Genomic DNA, 24,728 nt, shown 5'->3' on the forward strand with positions numbered 1-24,728 from the left:
TATACCTGAAATGCCTGAATACATTAGGAATTATTTTTAAATAAACTACTGTCGTCTAGTTCATCTCTACACGTTACTCTGCCAAATTAATATGCATCAAGTCCTAGTACAGGACTTTGTTACCTTCAGAGTGTGTCCTAAGAGTATCTAAGCCCCACCTCAAAGTACCACCTTAGCCTGAAGTCACTAATATTAGTAACAACATAGAACAAGAAAGGAGAAAGGTTACATGCAAATAAATCATCCTACCTCAGAGGTGCAAAGCTTAGTTCACTTTGATGAAATAAAGAATCAGACGCAAATTCTTGGTCTTGTGTCAAACAGGTCAGCAAAGGCAAATCAGGAGAAGCAAAGCTATCTTGTATGACTGCAAAGTTTCAAATATAAAAATGCTGAGTAATGCTGAAAATTGATTATTTACTTACGTATGTAATACTTTAAAGCACCTACATATGCTGCCATATGGAGAATTCTACAAGCATTAGAATAATAATATAAAAGCAACAGCAGTAGCAGCTACCATTTATTGAGAGCCTGACAAAGTCGAGGTGCTTAACACACAATATTTCATTTAATCCTCACGACAACCTTGAAAGATAGGTATTATTATACATATCTTATCGGTGAGGAAACATGATTACAAAACTTACAAAGTATTAAGTAACTTGTCCGCATTCAAGTAGCTGAAATGCCACAGTGAGATTTGAACCCAAGCATTTCAACTTTTAGCAAATGTTCTTAACTATTATTAGTGTTTTTTCCCATCTTACATAATACAGACTACACCTGTTATGTCAAAGTATAGCACAGGAGCTCCTCGGCCCTAAGACACTCTTAGGAGGTACCTACTGTTGAAATTTTATTCAAAATAATATTAAGATATCATTTGCCTTATTCACTCCCATTCTCTCAAAAAGATACAGTGACATTTTCCAGAAGCTACAGAATGTATGATACGGCAACAGACTGAATACAGAAACAAGACATGAGAATTGTGCTGTCTTCTATTATGTCAGACATTATAGAATTGTTTAAGTAAAACATGACCATATTGCTAAACATTTTTGTATTAGAAAAGTTATGTTTTATAAAATATATACTTTTTCAATGAATTAATAAGTTTTAAATGTTTCAGTTTTAATTTCTAATATGGAAAATATCAATAACCCAAATAAACAAAAGCTCTCTGGAGTTGTCAGTGATTTTTAAATGCATAAAAGAATCCTGTTACCCAAAAAGTTTGAACTGCTGCTTTAATGAAAAAAATTTTTTAAAAAATTCTTGTGATTTCCTGAATGTTGACTTAAATCATTCTTATTTTAATCAGTATACTCTCTTGATTTCAGAATGCCTGTAACACTGTGTACAAAGTGAGGACTCCTCTCTCACACCACTGTTCCCCCTGTTCTGAAATTACCGAAAACCTAGAGTTCACAGAGCTCACCATGTTGTCATCTGTCCTTCACTTGGTCAAAACGCGTATTGTCACTGCTCATATACCCTGCACACCTTCCATATAATTCATCACCCTCTTGTTTTAATCTTTCGTCGATCCACTTCCCATATAAAATGTCAACTGTGTCTACTTTATCCATAGCTATAACCTCAGTGCCTAGCAAAGTACCTGCCACACTTAATAGGTACTCAAAAGAGAGTTATTTACTTACTGAATGAATTAAAGTGAGAAACTGATATATAATAACAACTTTTGCCACCAAGGAACAATTGGTATAGTTCCTCTTTGGCCTTGGCACAGAGAAGCAGTCTTAAACCTCCATAACAGTCCTTCACCCCTCTAAAAATCATGAAGAGTTTTTAACAAAGTCCCCAAATACACTAGAGCTAATGCTATAAGGGGGACCTTTGGGCAAGTAAAGCAAATTTACTATTTCCAGTTAACTGTAGGCTGCGTATTTAAAGAACCTGAGAGTCTTTTATAAAAAAAAATTAGAGATATCCCTAACCAGGTTTCAGAACCCACAGAAATCCTCAGTACCTAAAATAGCTATTTAGGTATGAGTAAGGAATAGTAAGTAACAAGTAAGTTATAAGCAGCATTTCAGCATCTTCTTAAATATTTAAGAATATTTCAGGGTGGAGTTGGACAGTTAAATCAGGTAAATTGGAAAAAGTATTTGCTAAAGGAGCAGGCCAAAGCTGAAGAGTTAATGATTCTCAAGTGTACAACATTATTTGTGTGTGTGTGTGAGATGGGAAGGTGGTGTATGTTACTTGCCATGCCTTTTTCTTTCAGCTTTCAACCGCTTCTTGTTTCCTCAAGTATGGACATCTGTTACTAGCTTGGATCCCTTTTTTTTTGAGGTATCTAACCATTCTGGCACCAGCCATCATCAACGACATTTGCCATCGGTGAAAGCCTAATTATCACAGTTAGTACTTATGCATAACAAAACAGCAATGATAAAATTTCCTCTGCCTATCAGATCCAGGAACCTACTCCAATAATTTAAAATGTTCTGCCCCATCTATAGTAAATGAGAAGCCAGAGTTACAAAACTTTACATTAGAAAACATTTTAGGTCACAAAGTACAATCTCCTCCCCAGTGCTAAAATCCTAATACAGAATTTTGCTAGACATTTTGCAGTGACATGAAGCTCACTTTTTGTTGTCGTTATATAGCCTTTTCTACTATTAAATCGTTTTGACTATTAGAAAGTTCTTTTTTATATCAATTTGAAAAACAGTTTCCCTTTAAGTTATGTATTCATTTTAAACTCTAGACTAGGAGTTAGCAAACATATTTTTATGAAAGGTCAGATGGTAAATATTTTCGGTTTTGGTCATATATAATCTGTCACATATACTATGGTTGTTTGTTTTTACAATCCTTTAAAAATGCAAAAATCATTCTTAGCAGATGGCAGGTACAAAATCAAGACTTGGCCTATAAGCTATAGTTTGCAGATCCTGCTCTACACCATTATAATACAAATCCCATGGTACTGTTATTTTCTGTTTACTGGATTGCCTTTCCACAAGAGGAGGTAGCTTTCATCTTTATATCCCTAGCATCAAACATACAGGAGGCACTTAGATATTTGTTACATGAATGAATAAAAACTAAGTTGCTTCCTCTTTAGCATAACAGCCCTTCAAATATTTGACCATAGCAAAGTCTTCTCTTTTGTCTATCAAAAGATAGTCATCTCCTCCCACAAAGGTACTCTAATTTTGTCAACATCCTTCTTAAAATGTGGACCTAAAATTGACTTTAATAATTCATATCATAGAATATGTTGGCACTAATATCTTGATTTGGATAGCATTAGTTTATGTTTGCAAATAACTTGCTGAATTAAGTCCTATTCATGCTTCTTTACAAAACTATAAAACCATCTTCACGATTGAATCCCTTAATGGTTTTAAAAGTACTTAAAGTTTATCTTTTATAAAGAGCTAATAAATCAGTTCTATGAGGAAAGCAGCAAGATCTACCTCAGACAAGCCACTCCTCTTTATGTCAACTTTTGGTTTGAAAGCTGAGGATAATAACACATGCCTTAATTAATTCTAAAAATCAAAAAAGGTAAATACGAACATTTGTTTTTTGTTTTTTTTGGGGGGGATCATGGAGTCTCCACTGCTGAGAGAACCAAAGTATAATATATTATTCATCCCAAAAACTCTGCAAATTCAAGACTGAGGAGGTACACACAGTAGACAGTTATCACCTTTCTGCCTTCTGTGAGCAACAGGATGTGACAAAATGACAGGCAACTGCACACTTAATATAACTAGATCAGCTAACCAGTAAAAAAAACAAAAACAAACAAACTAAAAAAACAGAAATAAGTTTACCCCTTTGAGTAGGTCTCTACAGAGCTCCTTCACTCAAAAAGGGTAAAGTTAACACTTGCAGTCCCCGTAAAACTTACAAATGTGAGGTATTACTACTAGTTAAAATAAAGAGGCATTACCTAGCAATGGAGAACAGAAGAGATCTCTGTTGGGTTCCTTTACTTGATTTTCTGATTGGGTCAATACACCCTCCTCCAGAGAGGGGAAGTCTGACACTTCAGTATCTTCTCTTCTCACATTAAACCTGGTCTGGGATGTATCCAAGGTTTGGGAAGGGTCCATTTCTTGAGGAAGACAATGCCAAGATTCTGTTTTCTACAAAAATTTTAAAGGAAAACATGCTAAGTCATTAACTGAGTTACCATACATATTAATATTTAGATTAAAATGTCCACTCATGTATCACATAGCTTCCTATTTAATGACATTCTCATCAAAGTTTAGAAAATGTAAAGCTGTTCTGTTTCTCACAATATTAACCACATTTTAGACCTCTTCCCATTATTACACGTCTCTTTCTTTAATACAAAAAAATCTTGGATACTAAGTTTCATTGTATGCCACTGCCAGCGTATACAAAACAATTACCCTTGTGAAACAGAAATTCATGAAAATTCAGAAAGGTAGATATTAAGGACTGACAAAAGTAGAAGTTTGTATATTATGGCACATGTGTTCCAGGGATAAGCTTTTGTACAGGCTTCAAATGTAGCTCTCTTTTGAATATTCACTGTATCATGAGAAGTGGCTTGGGAAACCTTTGAAAGGTTCATTTTACTACAAAAAGGAACAACAGACTTTCTGGGGTCTGAAGGAATTTGTACTTGAAGATACTCCAGTCAGCAGAGAGTCATGTTGAGCAATCTGCAGACAGAATTGTTTCAAGTCTGCAGCTGCCTGGGAAACATTTACATGGTTGAGTTCGGCCTTCAGCCAGAGCTGTTGAGCCACTTGCTTCACCGCGGCAACGCTAGAAGGGGCCAAACATGGTGCACGCGAGGGCTGGGCCAATTCGTGGGTCCTACTACACATCTCTTGAAGTGTGGAAGAATCACTGGCATTTCCACTATATTTTTTGTTAGGTTTCATCATTAAATCAATAGATTTGGTTCTACATAATATTTTACAACTCAATAATAATAAAATAATAATAAAACTGAAAAAAATATTCCAAACCTAAAGCTGAAGTATTCACTCCAGCTTTAAGTTGGGAATTCACTTGATTGAATTTTTATAGCTCTACTAGTTTCTAAAGGATCCCTGGCTCTTCTCAATATACAACATTATTATATCACCCATGAATGTGATACATTTGTCTCCTCCAACTATTTACTCTTAAATTAGTGGCAAGATTCACAGAACTGCTTCTCAGACTACTTATGGGGAAGGACCAGTTTCTCCTACTTCCAATTCATCACAGACTGACACTTTACTAAAATGTTAACAAAAATTAATGACAAATAAGCTAATTTTTAAAACTAGTAAAAATAACTAGAAAAATGAAATTTAAAAGTCTTAATATAAGCCCCAGATATAAAACACCAGCCCAAATGTTTGATTTCTAGGTCTAAAAAAAGATGAAATTACTCTATCAAACTACTATAAAAGTTTCTAAACACTTCCTCTCAATTTCTATACTTATCTCTTGATAGACCAGTAACAAGCAAATCATGGACTGGCACCAATCTACAGATCACACTAAATAACAATGCTGAATTAAAGTCGAATTAAATACTAATGGTGACAAGTTTAAAAGGTATTTTCCTTTTGGATTTAATACCAGTTAGTATATTCTATCATGATATGAAAGTATTTTCATTTTCAAATAATTTGATTAGAAATGAACACTAAATTAGCTCAAACTACATTATAGCATCTTTTTCCCCAATTAAACCTGATAAAGGATGGCAACATTTTTTTTATTTTTATTTTTTAGACAGGTTGTTGCTATGTTGCCCAGGCTGGACTCAAACTCTGGGCTCAAGCACTTGAGCTTCCCACCTCAGCCTCCCAAGTCAATAAATTTCTTTATATTGAAACATGTTCACATTTCTTACACAGTAGTGGTAGAGCAGACGTTTAAATGTTTGCTAGCATATTCTTTAACATTTTCACACATATATGGTCATAACTAAGATTAATCAGTATTTTAGAATGCCCTCATTTTCTTGTTTCATAACATTGTTCAGTATTTATTTTATATAAGCAACTTCAATTTTCTTTAAAAATTTAAAAGATTTATCAGTGAATCTATTAGTTCCAAAAACCTTTTTGATAGCTGGTACTATCATAATTTTCTCAATTTCCTCCTTAGTAATCCTAGTCTACCTCTATAAAATACTGATAGTTTTGTAGAAAGTCTATTTCATTGAGATTTTTTTTTCTTAACTGTATTTATTAGGAATATATCTATTTTTTCTCTATTTCTTGAATTTAACAACTGTATTATATTTTATAACTTGTTTTCCTATTTGCCATGTTTCCTCCATTTGCAATTTTTCTTTTTTTGTGTGTGTGAGACAGGGTCTTGCTCTGTCAACCAGGCCAGAATACAGTGGCACAATCTCAGCTCACTGCAACCTCTGCCTCCAAGTTCAAGCGATCCTGTCATCCTCAGTCTCCTGAGTAGCTGGGACTACTGGCAGGCACTCAGTTAATTTTTTAAAACTTTTTGTAGAGACAGGGGTCTCACTATGTTGCCCAGGCTTGTCTGGAACTCCCAGACTCAAGCAATTTCCCTGTCTTGGCCTCCCAAAGTGCTGGGATTACAAGTTTTTCATTCTTTATCTAAAATCTTTGGTTAAATAATTAATTCATTCAATTTGCTTTATTTATTTAAATAAAAACATGAGAAAGTGGCACTATATTGATAGCAACTTTAGATATATAATGTATTTTCATTATTTTGTAAGTATTCCACTACTGGACTCTTCTTCCTTGATCAACTCAAAGGTTTCTAAGAGAATATTGGAATCTTTTAATTCCCAGGTGGCCCAGAATCCATAAAAAGAAAATGCATTACAATTTACAAATATTTTCACAAACATTTTCTAACAAGACTTTTGTCTTTGAAGAGGCATTTCCAATATTTAAAATTCATTAATAAAATGTTCATATAGCAAGTTTAAGAAAAAAGATACCCACTATCCACTACATAATATCAGTTATACAAATACATGCAAAGAAAAAAATTTAGAGAGAAATATTCTAAAATATTAACACTACACTTATGGAATAGCAGACTTTTGACATTCCAAAATACCTCAATCCCTTCTACACTGAATAAATTAATCAGCTCTATAACATCAAATTGCTACTGGAAACATGCTTTTCGCCTTTCTGATACTTGAAAATAAAAGGAATACGAGAATGATTAAATTTTACATTTTTTATTTTGAGGGCACTCCATTCTATAGGGGATAGGTTAGTGAGCCAACAAAAGGTTTTAAAGCAGGAGAATTCCAATCATTTTGTGACTCACTAAAGCAAAAATCACTGGTCCCCTGACTCATCTTCTTAGCCTCTCTAACCATGGTTTCAGCCTGTATCCCATAGTTTACTCCTCCCTAATAGTGACAGATGTATCCATTAGTTTTCCTGCCCATCCTCTGATCTCCACAGATCACTTACTCTCTAGTTCCTCTACTGCAATAATTTTTTAACTTTATGGAGACAACTATCTTATCACATTTATACTTGTCTTTATTCCTTTCTTATCTGTATTTCCATCTTTGCCCCTCTGAGAGTTCAGTCATCCTTATAATCACTGCTTTGCAAACACCCTTAACTTTCTTGCCTTTTTCTCCCATTATCCTATTTGCTTAGCAAAAGTTAACACTGATGGAACCGTCCCCTTGCGTGAATCCAATCAGCAGCACATTGCTGGAGAAATCACATCCCACACTGACTAAGCCAGTCTTTAAATTGATGTCACTAAACCTGAAGGGCACTCAGTATTGCCTGGAAATCCTACTACATTTTCCTGGTGAGTTGCGATTTCATACCTTCTCTCCTCAGAACTATCGAATGTTCCTAATTTTCAACTGATGACCTTCAATAAGTGTACAGCACGAGAGAGGAACTCCCTTGTCTTCAACCACAGATCTACAACCCCCATTACCAGATTTCTATCTTATGACTTGAAAAAAAAAAAAAAAAAGTTGCTCTACCTCTCAAAGGCCTTCCCATCTCCTTCCAATTTTTTTCAGTGATTTCCTTCCTATGTGATTCTCCCACTTTCCTTCATCCATTTTTCTCTCATTACTGAATCATTCCTCTCCTATGCAAACATATTCTTATAATTTCCCATTATAAACTGAATTTTTAAAATAATCTGTTCAACCTTTTTTTACTTTCTGCATTATGTATTTTCTTGCTACATTTCAATCATCAAATATTCTTTGTGTTATACCTTTTAAATCAATATAAAAAGGCCAACAAATCTCTAAATATTTTTGACAGATGTGGGGAGGGACAACATATAAGCATTCTGACAAATACAAACAAATTTTGCAGGAGAAGTAAAAGTTTGAGATACATCTTTGGGATTTATCAGTATACAGATGTATTTAAAGTCCTGGATCTGGATGAGACCACAAACATTCCAACGTTTCAAGCAGAGGTTAAAAACTCAATGTGTATAGGGGCATGGGGGTAAGACAAATGGAGTAATCCATCCTGGAATTGGAGAGTAATGGGATTTGTGGCTAACTATGCACTGCTTGTTCACTTTAAAGTATTCTATTTCAAAAGTGTTAAAACATTGTGCCAAAAAAAAAAAAAAAAAAAAAAAAAAAATTGGTTTCTGCAAACCACATTTGAGTCCACAGCTTACAAATTCTGATTCTAAGGTTTAACAAAGGAAGATAAAGCAGCAAAGGATACTGAGAGAGAACAGCCAGATGAGTAGAAAGAAAACCAGGAGAACCCAAGAAAGGAAATAACTTAAAGAAGTTATGTAATGATTAATAATAGTGTCAAATGCTATTTATTATACCTAAGATGAGGACAGAAAAGTATTCACTGTATTCAGCTACATAAATATTGCTGGTGATACTACTTGCTTTCAAATGGTTGGGGTCAGAACACAAAGTAGATCAAGTAGAAGAACAGGCAGATCCTAGCCAGTGTAATAAAGCAAAAAAAAAAAAAAAAAAAGGAAAAAAGAAATGACAAATCTATTTAAAAGGAAAAAACAAAACACAGTTGATACAACTCTGCATAGAAACTCCTAAAGAATATATATTTTTTAAAAAGCTACTAAAACTAGTAAGTGAGATTAGCAAGGTCATAGGACACAAGGTCAATACAAAAAGTCAATTATACTTCTATACACTCATAATGAATAACAGGAAATAGAAATTTCTAAAACTACCAGTAAGTCTAACAAAACGTGTAAGATTGGCACACTGAAGACAGCAAAACATTGATGAAGACATTAAAGAGAAATAATAAACTAAAAGAACTGTCATGTTTATGGATTAGAAAATTCAATATTATTAAGATGTCAAAATTATCTTTAAATTGATTTATAGACTCAATGAAATCTTAATAAAAAATTCCAGCAGGCTTTAAAATATAAATTGGGTAAGCTAATTCTAAAATTTATATAGAAATTCCGAGATCTAAAATAATCAATTCTTAAAAAGAGGAACAAAGTGAGAAAACTCACACAAGTTTTTAGACAGTATAGTTTTTAGACAGTATGATTTTAAGACAGTATAGTTACTAAGAGTGTAATATTGGCATGAGGATACATATGTAAATCAATGGAATAGTGTGCAGAAATAGACCCACATATATAAGGTCAATTAATTTATTTACAAAGATAGCAAGAAATCCACTGGAAAAAATATAGCAAATGGTGCTGGAATAACAATTACATATTTGTATGTAAGAAAATACAGCTTGAATGCTTCCTTCACACCATATACAAAAACCAACTCAAAATGGATCTTAGACATAAATGTAAAACCTAAAACTATAAAACTTCTGAAAAAGCAGTTCTCAGTTGGGAGAGATTTTGACACACGTCTCCCTTCAACTATGGAACATTTGGCAATGTCAGAAAACATTCTGGATGGTTACAACTTGGGGGACTATTACTGGTATCTAGTGGGAAGAGGCCAGGAATGCTGTTAAACATCTTAGGATACACAGGACAGCCCCCTACAATGAAGAATTATGCAACCCAAAATGTCAATAGTGCCAAGGCTGAGAAACCCTGGTCTAGAAGAAAACATAGAAGAAAAGTCTCACTGACATAGGATTAGGTCAAGATTTCTCAGATAGTACACAAGACGTACAAACTACAAAAGGAAAAAAAATTCAATAAACAAGTTTCATCAAAATTAAAACTTCTGTCTTTCAAAGACAGGAGAATACAAAAACATGCCACAGACTGTCTTTGCAAAAGAAATAACTGATAAAGGAGTTGCATCTGGAGCTATAAAGAACCCCCAAAGCTCAAAAAATGAAACAAACCAGCCATAAAAAATCAGGAAGAGGCCGGGCGCGGTGGCTGAAGCCTGTAATCCCAGCACTTTGGGAGGCCGAGACTGGCGGATCACGAGGTCAGGAAATCGAGACCATCCTGGCTAACACAGTGAAACCCCGTCTCTACTAAAAAATACAAAAAGCTAGCCGGGCGAGGTGGCGGGCGCCTGTAGTCCCGGCTACTCGGGAGGCTGAGGCAGGAGAATGGCGTAAACCCGGGAGGCGGAGCTTGCAGTGAGCCGAGATCCGGCCACTGCGATAGAGTGAGACTCCGTCTCAAAAAAAAAAAAAAAAAAAAAAAAATCAGGAAGAGATTTTAACAGATCTCTCACTGAAGAAGAAACATGAGGGTGCAAATAAGCACACGAAAAGATGATAAATATCATCAGTCATTAGAGAAATGCATGTTAAAATCACAGTGAAACACCATAATACACCTTCTAGAGTGTCTAAAATTAAAAAAAGAAAGAAGAAAAAACTGATGATACCAACAGCTGCCAAGAATGCAGGGCAACCAGAACTCTCATATACTACTGGGATACAAAATGGTACAGCCACTTTGGAAAAACAGTTTGGTACTTAGAGTTAAACATACAATTGCCTTATCACTCAACAAACCCATTCCTAGGGGTTGTTTTTGTTTTTTGTTTTTGAGATACAGTCTCATTCTGTCACCCAGATCGGAGTGCACTGGCACCATCTTGACTCACTGCAACCTCTGCCTCCCGGGTTCAAGTGATTCTCCTGCCTCAGCCTCCCGAGTAGCTGGGATTACAGACATGTGCTACCACACCTGGCTAACTTTTATATTTTTAGTAGAGACGGAGTTTCTACTACATCATATTGGCCAGGCTGGTCTCAAATTCCTGACCTCAAGTGATCCACCCACCTCAGCCTCCCAAAGTGCTGGGATTACAGGCGCAAGCCACCGCGTCTGGCCATTCCTAGGTATTTGCCAAGAGAAATAAGGCAATATGTCCACCGAAAAACCTATACACAAACAGAATACTACTCAGTAATAAAAATTAAAGTGGACAAATTATTGATACATGCAACAACATGGATAAATCTCAAAAGCTAAGCCAAGTGAAAGAAGTCAGATTCAAAAGTCTATACACTATATTATTCTGAAAAGGTAAAACTAAAGAGAAAGAAATTGGATAAGTAGTTGCAGCGACTAGGAATTGGGGAAGTGACTGACTACAAAGGGACACACAGGAACTTTTTGTGAAGTTCCTTTTTGTGAAGGCAATGTTGTCTATCTCAAATGTGGTGGTGGCTGCATGATAGTATACGTATGTCAAAGCTCACTTGACAAACTGTACACCTAAAACAGTAAATTTTGATATATTTAACTTATACCCCCAATAAACCTGACTTTTTAAAAATTAGGATAGGATATTTAATGTATAGACAACTCTTAAAAATTTCACTGTAACAGGGAGCAAAATATTGACCGAAGCAGTAGCTGGAAGGGAACAGAGGACAAGACATTTGTAGTAAGGTAGCTGGTGATGACAAGGTCTAGACTGTGATCATGGAATGAATAACTACGTACAGGTAGCAGAAGACTGGAAGGAGATATGGAAGTAAAGATTGCTGGAGGTTAGATGAAGTATCTGAGAACTTCAGGCACTGAATGGGAAATGTATGTTGAAGTGAAAGAAACCAATAAAAGAGACGAAGACAATGTAGCAAGAGCCAGTTTTCTATGAATAAATAAACGTAACTCAGATGACAGTAACAAAGATGAACAACAATAGTACAAGAAGGAGAAAAGAAGGAAGTGAACTAGAAAGCGGCATAATGTTCCAGCTATTCTGAGGAACCCAGGCATAGAGGATGAAATGAAATGCTGTAGGGTCCATCATGGTTCGTATTTTATGAAACAGGAAAAAAAGAAAGACATCAATTTTTGGACTGTGCTCCACCAAAAATATGCCCTCAGAGAATATTATTTAGAAATACATCCCGTTATGTTTCCTAGGGCTGCTATAACAAAGTGACACAAACTAGGTGGCTTAAAACAAGAGAAATTTGGCCGGGCGCGGTGGCTCAAGCCTGTAATCCCAGCACTTTGGGAGGCCGAGACGGGCGGATCACGAGGTCAGGAGATCGAGACCATCCTGGCTAATATGGTGAAACCCCATCTCTACTAAAAATACAAAAAACTAGCCGGGCGAGGTGGTGGGCGCCTGTAGTCCCAGCTACTCGGGAGGCTGAGGCAGGAGAATGGTGTAAACCCGGGAGGCGGAGATTGCAGTGAGCTGAGATCCGGCCACTGCACTCCAGCCTGGGCGACAAAGCGAGACTCCGTCTCAAAAAAAAAAAAAAAAAAAAAAAAAAAAAAACAAGAGAAATTTATTATCTCGCAGTTCTGGAGGCCAGAAGTCTGAAATCAAGGTGTTGGCAGGGTCATGCTCCCTCTGAAGCCCCTAGGGGAAGGTCCTTCCTTGCTACTTCTACCTTCTGGAAGCCCCAGGCATTCCCTGGATGTGGCAGCAAAATTCCAATTTCTGCCTCCATCTTCACATGGCCATCTTATCTTTGTATGTTTTTCTCCTCACATGGTGCTTTCCTCTTTCATAAGGACACCAGGCAGATTGGATTAAGAGCAAACCCTACTCCAGTGTGATCTTAAATAATTACACCTGCAATCACCAATAAGGTCACATTCTGAGGTAGGGATTAGGACTTCAACATATAATTTGGGAGGGCACAATTCAACCCAAAACAACCCTCTTCCATTTAATGGCCCCAGGTACTATGCTTTTTATGCTCAGGGATTATCTTAACTACTTTCCCTCAGTGATAGTGTATCTCCCTTCCTCTATATCTTGCATCTAACATATAATCACTGCAATTTAAAGAAAATTGAAAGTAACAGAAGAAATCTGATACTCAAGTTATTAATCAACCTTAGGTATTTAACCATTATTAGTAACACTACATTTTTCCTCCAATAACTCTATATGAGCTTTTTTCCTATCTGCTCATGACTGTTCCATTTCTTCAAAGTTTATAACTATGTTCTAGAAAAGTGCTTCTCAAAGTGTGGTCCAAAAATCCCTGAGGGTCACTGATACCCTTTCAGGGACTGAATGGCAGCCTCCTTTCCCTAACTCCTTTTTCATCTATGTAAGGCCAGACTGTCTTCATATACTTCAACCAAAACAATACATCCCAACAAACGAAATGCAGAGCAGACTGAGAATCCAGCTATGATAGGTAATTTATGTATCAAATTGACTGGATCATGGAATGTCCAGATACATGGTTAAACATAATTTTGGATATGTCTGTGAGGAGTGTGTCTGGTTTTTTATGTTTTTTTTTTTTTTGAGACTGAGTCTTGCTCTGTCACCCAGGCTGGAATGCAGTGGCACAATCTCAGCTCACTGCAACCTCCACCTCCTGGGTTCAAGCAATTCTCTTGCCTCAGCCTCCCAAGTAGCTGAGATTACAGGTGTGTACGACCACGCCTGGCTAATTTTTGTATTTTTGGTAAAGACAGGGTTTCACTATGTTGGCCAGGCTGGTCTTGAACTCCCGACCTCAGGTGATCCACCCACCTCAGCCTCCCAAAGTGCTGGGATTACAGGCATTAGCTACTGTTCCTGGCCTGTGAAGTGTGTATGAATGAGATTAACATTTGTTTTTTTTGTTTGTTTTTCTGAGATGGAGTCTCACTCTGTCGCCCAGGCTGGAGTGTAGTGCCCGGATCTTGGCTAACTGCAAGTTCCGCCTCCCGGGTTTACACCATTCTCCTGCCTCAGCCTCCCGTGTAGCTGGGACTACAGGCGCCCGCCACCTCGCCCAGCTAGTTTTTTTGTATTTTTTAGTAAAGACGGGGTTTCACCGTGTTAGCCAGGATGGTCTCGATCTCCTGACCTCGTGATCCGCCTGTCGCGGCCTCCCAAAGGGCTGGGATTACAGGCTTGAGCCACCGTGCCCAGCCTGAGATTAACATTTGAACCTGGAAACTAAGTAAAGCAGGTTACCCTCTCCAATGTGGGAAGGCCTGATTCAGTACCTTGAAGGCCTAAATAGAACAAAAGGCTGAGCAAGAGAGAATGTGCTCTCTCTGCCTGATGGTCTTCCAGCTGGAGGGTATTCTACCTTCAGATTCAGATCAAAACTTACACCACTGGCTTTCCTCGTTCTCAAGCCTTTAGACTTGAATTGGAACTATACCACCAGCCCTCCTGGGGCTCCAGCTTGCAGATCTTGGGACCTCTCAGTCTTCATGATCATATAAGCCAATTCCTTATAATAAATATCAATAAAGATATATATATAGACAGATGTAAATAGATAGACAGATGTATCTATCTCCATCCTATTGGTTCTGTTTCTCTGGAGAACCCTGAGTAACACACCAACTGAGTTCTAGTAAGCCAGAATTTAAACAATGCTATTCTTCCAACTAATTTTTTTGTTTTGGAAAATAGTCATTTTTTACTTTAAAATATACTACTTTTGGTAATATGTAATAGGTTTGTTCTTTCAAAATAAATTTTAAAATAAATATTTTTAAATGTTTTAATTTCTTGTATGCTAAATATCTATATAGATAATCCACATAAACAAAAGCTCTTAAGAATACTTGTGAAGAATATACAGTCCTGAGGCCACGCACAGTGGCTCATGCCTGTAATCTCAATAGCTTTAGGAGGCCAAGGCAAGAGGATCACTTGAGGCCAGGAATGCGAGACCAGCCCAGTAAACATAGAGAGCCCCCATCTCTATAAAAAAATTTTAAAATAAAAATAAAAATAAAAGTCCTGAGATCTGCCTTCAAAAAAAGTGAACTGCTCTTCTACATATACATAAAGTTTACAACAATCTATTAGAAAAATAGAATATTTGGCCGAGAGTGGTAGCTCACTTCTGTAATCCTAGCACTTTGGGAGGCCAAGGTGAAGGATCATTTGAGGCCAAGAGCTCAAGACCAGCCTAGGCAACAAAGTGAGACTCCATCTATAAAAAATGTAAAAAAAAATAATTAGGTGAGTTTGATGGTATATGTCTGTAACTAAAGAGGCTGAGGCAGGAGGATCACTTGATCCCAGAAGTTGGAGGGTGCAGTAAGTTATGATCATGCCACTGCATTCCAGCCTGGGTGACAGAGTGAGACCCTGTCTTAAAAAAAAAAAAGACAGAAAAGAAAACAAAACAGAATATTCATGAATATTAATTTATTTCTTTCCATTCTTCATAGCTAAATCAGAATTTCTTGTGCTGTTTATCAAAAAAATTAAAAGTTAGCCAGTTACAGAAGACATACCTGATCATCCCCAGAACCCTGCTGAGCTGTTGTTTCCAAACAGACCACATTAGTATCAGAAATTTGTGTTCTACTATTGCCTTGATATAATATCTGTTGCCATACATGACAGGTCAATGGAACAATCTGAAAATCAAAAGCAGACTTAAATAGAGTAATAACACAATCACTATGATTATACAACAAAAATAAACTAATATTTAGGCCATATTTCCCAGTTCATAAAGCCCTTTCACATATATGACATTTTGATTTCACAACCATTATACAAGCTATTATCCTTACTTAAAAATAAGGAAACAGGGACTTAAGGTTACTCAGTTAGGACACAATATACTTTTGCATAAACCACAGCAGCTCCTTAACTTCCTTTACCCACAGAGGTAAAAGAAGCAAACAGAAACAAGCAAGTTGTCTATTTTTAAATCTTACTGGTTGAGACAGTTAAAACTCAACCCCAATAATAGGGATTGAAATCAACTCATAGCACAGGAAGTGGGAACAAAAGTCAGGATCATTTTGTGAAGTAAGGGTTTGGAGCAGCACTCTCCTACTAGTGAAAGAAGGCAATAAAAGTTGTGACCATAGCCTAAGGCTGAAGGAACACAAATGGACAGATTACAGGCAATAAAACAAAAATGACCTGGTCAAGCCACCCACTGGTTCAGGGATTGGTTCTTGAGATTTTTCCCAATATCCCTGAAGAATAAGAACCCAGAGTTTCCAATATAAGATTTCCTTCTAAAGAAGCAGCCATAAGGGACAAAGCAGAAACAACCACAAAAGCGCGCAGGTAGAGAAGAATGCACACAAAGAGAAAACAAAATAACCCTCTTACTAAAAATTAGATTACAAACTATACTTCCAAAGGACTTTAAAATAGTATCTCAGATCCTCCAAGAGATAAAGAAAGATACAAGGTGCGCAGTGGCTTACACTGTAATCCCAGCACTTTGGGAGGCCCAGGCAGGAGGATCACCTGAGATCAGGAGTTCCAGACCAGCCTGGCCAACACGGCAAAACCCCATCTCTACTAAAAGTACAAAAATTAGCCAGGCGTGATGGCATGCACCTGTAAAAGGGAAAATTAAAACATTCACAGATAAACAAAAGCTGAGAGAGTTCATTACCACTAGACCTCACCTGGAAGAAATGCTAATGGCAGTCCTTCAAGTTGAAATTAAAGGATGCTAGATAGTAACTTTAATCATAGGAAAATATAAAGTTCTCTGGTAAAAGTAAATATATGGGCAAATATAAAAACATATTATTTTAATTCTGGTGAGTAACTCCACCTTAATTTTTTTATAGGATTTAAAAGACAAAACATAAAAATTAACTATAAATCTACATGCTATGATTTGAGTATCTGTCCCCTCTAAAACTCATGTTAAAACTTAATCCACAACATGGCAGTATTGAGGGGTGGAACCTTTCAGAGGTGATTGGGTCATGAGGGATCTGGGCTCTCATGAACGAATTAATCATGAGGGCAGATTTGAACGGCTCAATGACTTGATGGATTAATGGATTAATGGCTTATCATGAGAGTAGACTGGTAGCTTTATACGAAGAGAAAGACAGACCTGAGCTAGCATGGCCAACCCCCTCACCATGTGCCCTGCACCACCTCAGGATTCTGCAGAGTCCCCACCAGCAAGAAGGCCCTCATCAGGCCCTCACCCTTGACCTTGGATTTCTCAGCCTCCATAACTTTTTAAAATAAACTACCCAGTTTCAAGTATTGTTATAAGCAAGAGAAAACAAACTAAGAAAGTATGTTAATGATTAAACAAAATATAAACATGTTACTTGTGACACTAGTAAAATGTTGTTAACAGGGTACTAATACTTTGGCCGAGTACAAGCTCATGCCTATAATCCAGCACTTTGGGAGGCAAGGCAAGTAGATCACTTGAGGTCAGGAGTTTGAGACCAGCCTGGCCAACAATGGCGAAACTCCATCTCTGCTAAAAACGTAAACATTAGTCAGGCATGGTGGCCTGACTACTTGGAAGACTACAAGTCCCAGCTACTTGGAAGACTAAGGCAGGAGAATCACTTGAACTTGGGAGGTGGAGGTTGGGGGGCAAAGCTATAAAGGACTAGAGTTTTTATATGTGATTGAAGTGAAGTTGTTACTAGTTTAAACAGGTTGTTATCCTCCTAAGTTTTATGATATTCTCATGGTAACGACAAAGAAAATAGCTATAGAATATACACAAAAGGAAATAAGAGAATCAAAATATATCCCTACCAAAAAAATTGACTAAACACAAAGAAAGGTAGAAGGGGAGGAAATGAAAAACAAGCTATGAAAGGACAAAGAAATTACCAAAAAAAAAAAAAAAAAAAAAAAATCCATAGGATTAAAAAACAGGACCCAACTATATGCTGCCCTTTAAAAGACACTTTGGAACTAAAGACACACACAGCCTCTAAGTAAAAAGATTCAAAAAGATATTCCATGCAAATGGTAACCAAAAGAGAGCAGTGGTGGCTATACTAATATCAGACAAAATAAATTTTTAAAGAAAACTGATACTATAGACAAAGAAGAACATTATGGGGTCAATGCACAAATAAGATAGAGTAATTATATATGTATCAAACATTGGAGCTTCTAAATACTTAAAGCAAACATTGATAAAATTGAAGGGAGCTCTCCAAAAACAGTGACAGACTTCAATAACCAACTTTCCATGATGGATAGAACAATGAGATCAATAAGGAAAGAAAAGACCTGAACAGCACTACAGACCAATTGGACCTAACATACATATACAGAACATTCCACCCAACAACAGCACAATATACATTCAAGTGCACATGAAATATTCCCCAGGATATGCCACATGTTAGGCCACAAAGTATTAGGTATCTTTTCTGATCACAACAGAATGAAACTAGAAGGTAGCTGCAGAAAGAAAAGTGGAAAATCAAGAAATTTGTAGAAATTAAACAACAAACTCTTAAAAAGACAACGGGTCAAGGAAGAAGTAACAAAGGAAGTAAGAAAATACATTATGACAAAAATGAAAGCACAAAATGCCAAAGCTTATGGAATGTAGCAAAAGTAGGACTAAGAAGGTAATCTACAGTTGTAAATGTCTATATTAAAAAAAAAATTCATGTAAACAATCTAACATTACACCTTGAAGAACTAGAAAAAGAAACTAAACCCAAAGTGATTAGAAGGAAAAAAATAAAAAAGATTAGAGCAGAGATAAAGAAAAGAGAATAGAAAAACAGTAGGAAAAAATCAAGAAAACCAATAGTTATTTGAAAATATCAACAAAACTGACAAACCTTTAGCTAGACTGACTAAGAAAAAGAAATGCCTCAAATAACTAAAATCAGAAATGAAAGAGGTGACGACATGACAACCAATGCCATAGAAATAAAAAGGATTATAGGAGAATACTATGAACAACTGTACTCCAACTAATTGGACAGCCTAGAAGAAACAGATCAATTCCTAGAAATATACAGCCTACCAAGACTGAGTAACATGAAAAAATAAGAAAATCTCAACAGACCAGTAACAAGGAAATTGAATCAATAATCCAAAACCTCCCAACAAAGAAAAGCCCATGGCCGCGCGCAGTGGCTCACACCTGTAATCCAGTACTTTGGAAGGCCAAGGCAGGAGAAACGCTTGAGCTCAGGAGTTAGAAACCAGCCTGGGCAACATGGTGAGATCCCGTCTCTGCTAAAGATACAAAGAAAATAGCTGGACATGGTGGTGCTTGCCTGTGGTACCAGCTACTTAGGAGGCTGAGGTGGGAGGATTGCTTGAGCCTGGAGGGCAGAGGTTGCAGTGAGCTAAGATTGCAACACTGCACTCCAGCCTGGGTGACAAAGAAAGACCCTGTCTCCAAAAAAAAAAAAAAAAAAAAAAAAAAAAAAAAAAAAAAAAAAAAAAAGCCCAGGACAAGAAAGCTAGCTTCACTGGAGAATTCTACCATATATTTAAAGAAGAATTAACACCAATCCTCCTGAAACAATCCCAAAAAATTGCAGAGGAGGGAACACTTCCGAATCATTCTATGAGGCCAGCATTACCCTAATATCAAAGTCAGACAAAGACATTAGAAGACTATAAACCAATATCCCTGATGAATATTGATGTAAAAATCCTCAACAAAATAGTACCAATAAGAATTCAGCATACATTAAAAGGATTACACACTATGACCAAGTAGAATTCTTGGAATACAAGGATGGTTCAACATACAAAAATTGATCAACGTAATACACCACATTAATGGAAGGACAAAACCACATGATCATTTCAAATGAAACAGAAATAGCTCTTCACAAAATTCAACACCCTTTCATTATTTAAAAAAAAAAAAGTCAACAGACTACAAACAGAAGAAAACTACCTCAACATAATAAAAGCTATATGTCCCACAGCTCATATCATACTCAATGGTGAAAAACCGAAAACTTTTCCTCTAAGATCAGAAACAAGACAAAGATGCTTGCTCTCACCCTTCTACTCAACACAGTATTGGAAATCCTACTAAAGCAATTAGGCAAGAAAAAGAAATATAAATTGAAAGGAAAAAAGTCCTATATACTGAAAACCCCCCCCAAGACTCCAAAATCGACACTGTTAGAATAAACAGGCTGGGCACAGTGGCTCACGCCTGTAATCCCAGCACTTTGGGAGGCCAAAGTGGGTGGATCACTTGAGGTCAGGAGTTTGAGACCACCCTGACCAACAATGGCGAAATCCCATCTCTGCTAAAATACAAACATTAGCCAGGTGTGGCAGCGCACCTGTAGTCCTAGCTACTTGGGAAGCTGAGGCAGGAGAATCACTTGAACCCAGGAGGTGGAGGTTGCAGTGAGCAGGGATCGAGCCACCGCACTCCAGCCTGGGCAACAGAGTGAGACTCTGTCTCAAAAAAAAAAAAAAAAAAAAAAGAATAAACCCAGTAAAGTCGCAGGATACAAACTCAATATATGAAAATCAGTTGCACTTCTGTACACAAATAACTACTTATATGAAAAAGAAATCAAGAAAACCATCCCACTTATGATAGCACCAAAAAACAAAATAAAAAGACTTAGAAATAAATGTAACCAAGAAGGCAACAGATCTATCCACTGAAAACTGCAAAACTAATGAAAGAAATTAAGGACACAAATAAACAGAGATATTCCATGTTCATGGACTGAAATAATTAATAATGTTAAAATGTATGTACTAGCCAAAGCAACAAAAAGTCAATGCAATCCTTATGAAAATTCCAATGGCATTTTTCACAAAAATAGAAAAAAAAATCTAAAATTCATATAGAACCACAAAAGACTCTAAAGAGCCAAAGTAATTCTGTAAGACAAAAACAAAGTTGGAGGAATTAAACTTCCTGGTTTCAAATTATATTACAAAGTTATAGTAACCCAAACAGTGTGGTACTGGAATAAAAAACAGACATGTAAACCAGTGGAACAGAATAGAGAGAGAAAAATAAACCCAAGCATATATGATTCGCTAATTTCTGACAAGGGCACCAAGAAGACACAATAGGGAATAGAAGGTCTCTTCAAATAATGGTGCTGAGAAAATTAAATTTCCACATGCAAAAGAATGAAACTGGACCTTTACCTTACACCATCAGCAAAAATCAACTCAAAGTTGATTAAAGAACTCAACATGAAGACTTAAAACCATAAAACTCCCAGAAGAAAATATATGGGAAAAGCTCCTTGACATTTGTCTTGGCAATGTTTTTTTTTTTTGGATATCACAACAAAAGCTCAGTCTACTAAAGCAAAAATAGGTAAATGGAACTAAATCAAGCTAAAGAGTTTCAAATCTAAGTAAACAACAAAATGAAAAGACAGTCTACTACAGTTGAGGAGAAAATATCTGCAAACCATATAATATCTGATAAGGAGTCAATTTCCACAACATATAAAGAACTCGTGCAACTCAGTAGAAGAAAAACAAATAACCTAATTTTAGAATGGGCAAAGGACCTGAATAAACATTTCTCCAAAACAGAAAAAAAAGAAAAGAAAAATGGTCAACCAGTATAGGAAAAGATGCTCAGCATTACTATCATCAGGGAAATGCAAATTAAAACCATAATGAAATATCATCTCACACTTGTTAGAATGGCTATTATTTAAAAAACAAAAAGATTCAAGAGATAAGTGTTGGCAAGGGTGTGGAAAAAAGAGAACCCTTGTACACGGTTGGTGGCAATGTAAACCAGTGCAGCAATTGCGGAAAACAGTGTAAAGTTTTCTAAAGTAATTAAAAATAGAATTACCACTGGGCATGCTGGCTCACGCCTTTAATCCCAACACTCTGGGAGGCCAACATGGGCGGATCACTTGAGGTCAGGAGTTTGAGACCAGCTTGGCCAACATGGCGAAACCCCGCCTCTATTAAAAATACAAAAATCAACCAGGCAGGGTAGTGCACAACTGTAACCCCTGCTACTCAGGAGGCTGAGACACAAGAATCACTTGAATTCGGGAGGCGGAGGTTGCAGTGAGTTGAGAACGCACCACTGCACTCCAGCCTGAGCAACAGAGCGAGATTCTGTCTTTAAAAAAAAAAAAGAAAGAAAGAAAGAAAAGTACTACTGTATGACCTAGCAATTCCATTTCTGGGAAAAACCTAAAGAAAATGAAACCACCACCTCATACAGATACCTGCACTCCCGTGTTCACTGCGCATTACCACAATAGCTATGAACACAACTAAAGTATCATTTGATGAATACACTATGAGATACACACACATACACTCACACACATACACACGGGGAGGGGAAGGGGAAAGGGGAGGAATATTATTCAACCTTAAAAAGGAAGGTGATCCTGCCATTTGTCACATGAATAAACCTGGAAGATAGAAAAATACTGCATGATCTCACTTATACATGAAATCTATTTTTTAGCCAAGTACAAAGAAGTAGAAGTGAGGAACAGGGGAAGAAATGGGGAGATGTAGGTCAGAGGATTCAAAGTTGCAGGTATGATGGACAAGCAAGTTTAGCAATTCAATGTAAAATATAAGCACTATAGTTAATAATATTGTATTATATTTAGGATTCTTGCTAAAAGGAATTTAGATGCTCTTGCAACCAAAAAAAGGGCAGCAACTATGTGAAATAATGAATATGTTAACTTGCTTGACTATGGCAACCATTTCACTAAGTATATGTATATCAAAACATCATGATGTATAAATATATACAATAAAGGAAAAAATAAACTAGAAATCAATAACAGAAAAATAGCTGGAAAATCCCAACATACTTAAGAGATTAAACAACGTATTTCTAAATAGCATGTGAGTCAAAGAACTCTCAAAAGAAATTTTAAAATATTTTAACTAAATAAAAAGTAAGAATACAACTTATCAAAATTCGTGATGCAGCAAAAGCAGTGCTTACTGGGAAATTTATAAGACTGAATGTATATATTAGGGAAAAAATCTGAAATCGATTATCAAAGCTTCCAACTTAGGAAACTAGAAAAAGAAGAAGAAATCATACCTAAAGTGAGGAGAAGAAAATAAATAAAAAGTAGAGCAGAAATCAATGAAATTGAGAACAGCAAACAAAGAGAAAATCAGTGAAAGCTTAAATGCTGGTTCTTTTGAAAAGATCAGTAAAATCAATAAACCTCTAGCCAGGCTAATAAAACAAGATAAAGGATGCAAATTATAAACATCAAAAATGAGGCCAGGCATGGTGGCTCACTCCTGTTATCCCAGCACTTTGGGAGGCCAGGGTGGGCAGATCACTTGAAGCCAGGAGTTCGAGACCAGCCTGGACAATGTGGTGAAACCCTAAATCTAATGCAAAAATTAGCTGGTCATAGTGGCACACACCTGTAATCCCAGCCACTGAGGTGGATGAGGCACAAGAATCACTTGAACCCAGGAAGCAGAGGTTGCAGTGAGGGAGACTGCACCACTGCACTCCAGCCTGGGTGACACAGCAAGTCTGTCTCAAAAAAAAAAAGAAAGAAAGAGAAGATATCACAACAGATCCCATGGACATTAAAAGGATAATAAAGGAACACTATAAACAACTCTATGCCCACAAATTTGATAGCCAAGATAAAATAAATGATTTCTTAAAAGAGACAATCTGGGCCAGGCGCAGTGGCTCACGCCTGTAATCCCAGCACTTTGGGAGACCGAGACAGGCGGATCACGAGGTCAGGAGATTGAGACCATCCTGGCTAACACAGTGAAACCCCATCTCTACTAAAAATAGAAAAAATTAGCCGGGTGCGGTAGCGGGCGCCTATAGTCCCAGCTACACGGGAGGCTGAGGCAGGAGAATGGTGTGAACCGGGAGGGCAGAGCTTGCAGTGAGCTGAGATTGCGCCACTGCACTCCAGCCTGGGCAACAGAGCGAGACTCTGTCTCAATAAAAATAAATAAATAAATAAATAAATAAAAAGAAAAGAGACAATCTGTCATATCTGACACAAAAAATAGACAAAATGAATAGGCCTATATCTATTAAAAACACTGACTCATGAATTAATAGCCTTCTAAAACACAAAGCAGCAAACCCAGACAGGTTCACTGGTAATGTTACCAAACCCTGAAGGAGGAAATTGTACCAGTTCTCTAAAATCTCTCAGAAGACAGACTCAGAGAGAATACTTCTTAATCATTCTATGAGGTCTGTATTATCCTACTGCCAATACCAGACAAACACATTACAAAAAAAGAAAGCTACAGACCATTATCTCTCATGAACATCAACGTAAAAATTCTCAGCAAAATATTAGCAAATCAGATTTAACAATGTACAAAAGTATTGTACATTATGACCAAGTGGATTTATCCCACGTATGCAAACTTGATTTAACATTCAAAAATCAGTTAAGGCTGGGCACAGTGGCTCCCACCTGTAATTCCAGCACTTTGAGAGGCCAAAGTGAGCAGATCACTTGAGCTCAGGAGTTCGAGACCAGCCTGGGCAATAAAGTGAGACCCCCGTCTCTAAAAAAAAATACAAAAATCAGCCTGGTGTGATGGCACATGCCTGTGGTCCCAGTTACTCAGGAGGCTGAAGTAGGAGGATGGCTTGAGCCTTGGAGGCAGAGGTTGCAATGAACCAAGATCGCACCAC

At 36.8% G+C, this 24,728-nt stretch overlaps 1 protein-coding gene and 1 pseudogene across 9 annotated transcripts in view; both read right to left on the minus strand.

Annotated features, from left to right (window-relative positions):
• Positions 1-24,728, minus strand: part of ALMS1 (ALMS1 centrosome and basal body associated protein) — a 221,754-nt gene that overhangs the window by 177,269 nt on the left and 19,757 nt on the right. For 8 of the 9 annotated variants that reach the window (XR_012422187.1, XR_010580408.1, XR_012422190.1 and 5 more), the window contains exons 2-4: positions 15,604-15,729; positions 3,941-4,136; positions 250-367 (exon numbers count right to left, since the gene is read on the minus strand). Coding sequence is in view for 4 of the 9 variants with exons in the window: in XM_065526945.2 (XP_065383017.1) it covers positions 250-367; positions 3,941-4,136; positions 15,604-15,729 (440 nt within the window). In the remaining 5 variants the exon portion in view is untranslated. The remainder of the gene's footprint in view (positions 1-249; positions 368-3,940; positions 4,137-15,603; positions 15,730-24,728) is intronic. The other variant, XM_065526944.2, reaches the window with a different exon arrangement.
• Positions 4,563-4,992, minus strand: LOC123568359 (guanine nucleotide-binding protein G(I)/G(S)/G(O) subunit gamma-5 pseudogene; annotated as a pseudogene).

This window comes from Macaca fascicularis, chromosome 13 (assembly GCF_037993035.2).
Source record: "Macaca fascicularis isolate 582-1 chromosome 13, T2T-MFA8v1.1".
NCBI lineage: Eukaryota > Metazoa > Chordata > Mammalia > Primates > Cercopithecidae > Macaca > Macaca fascicularis.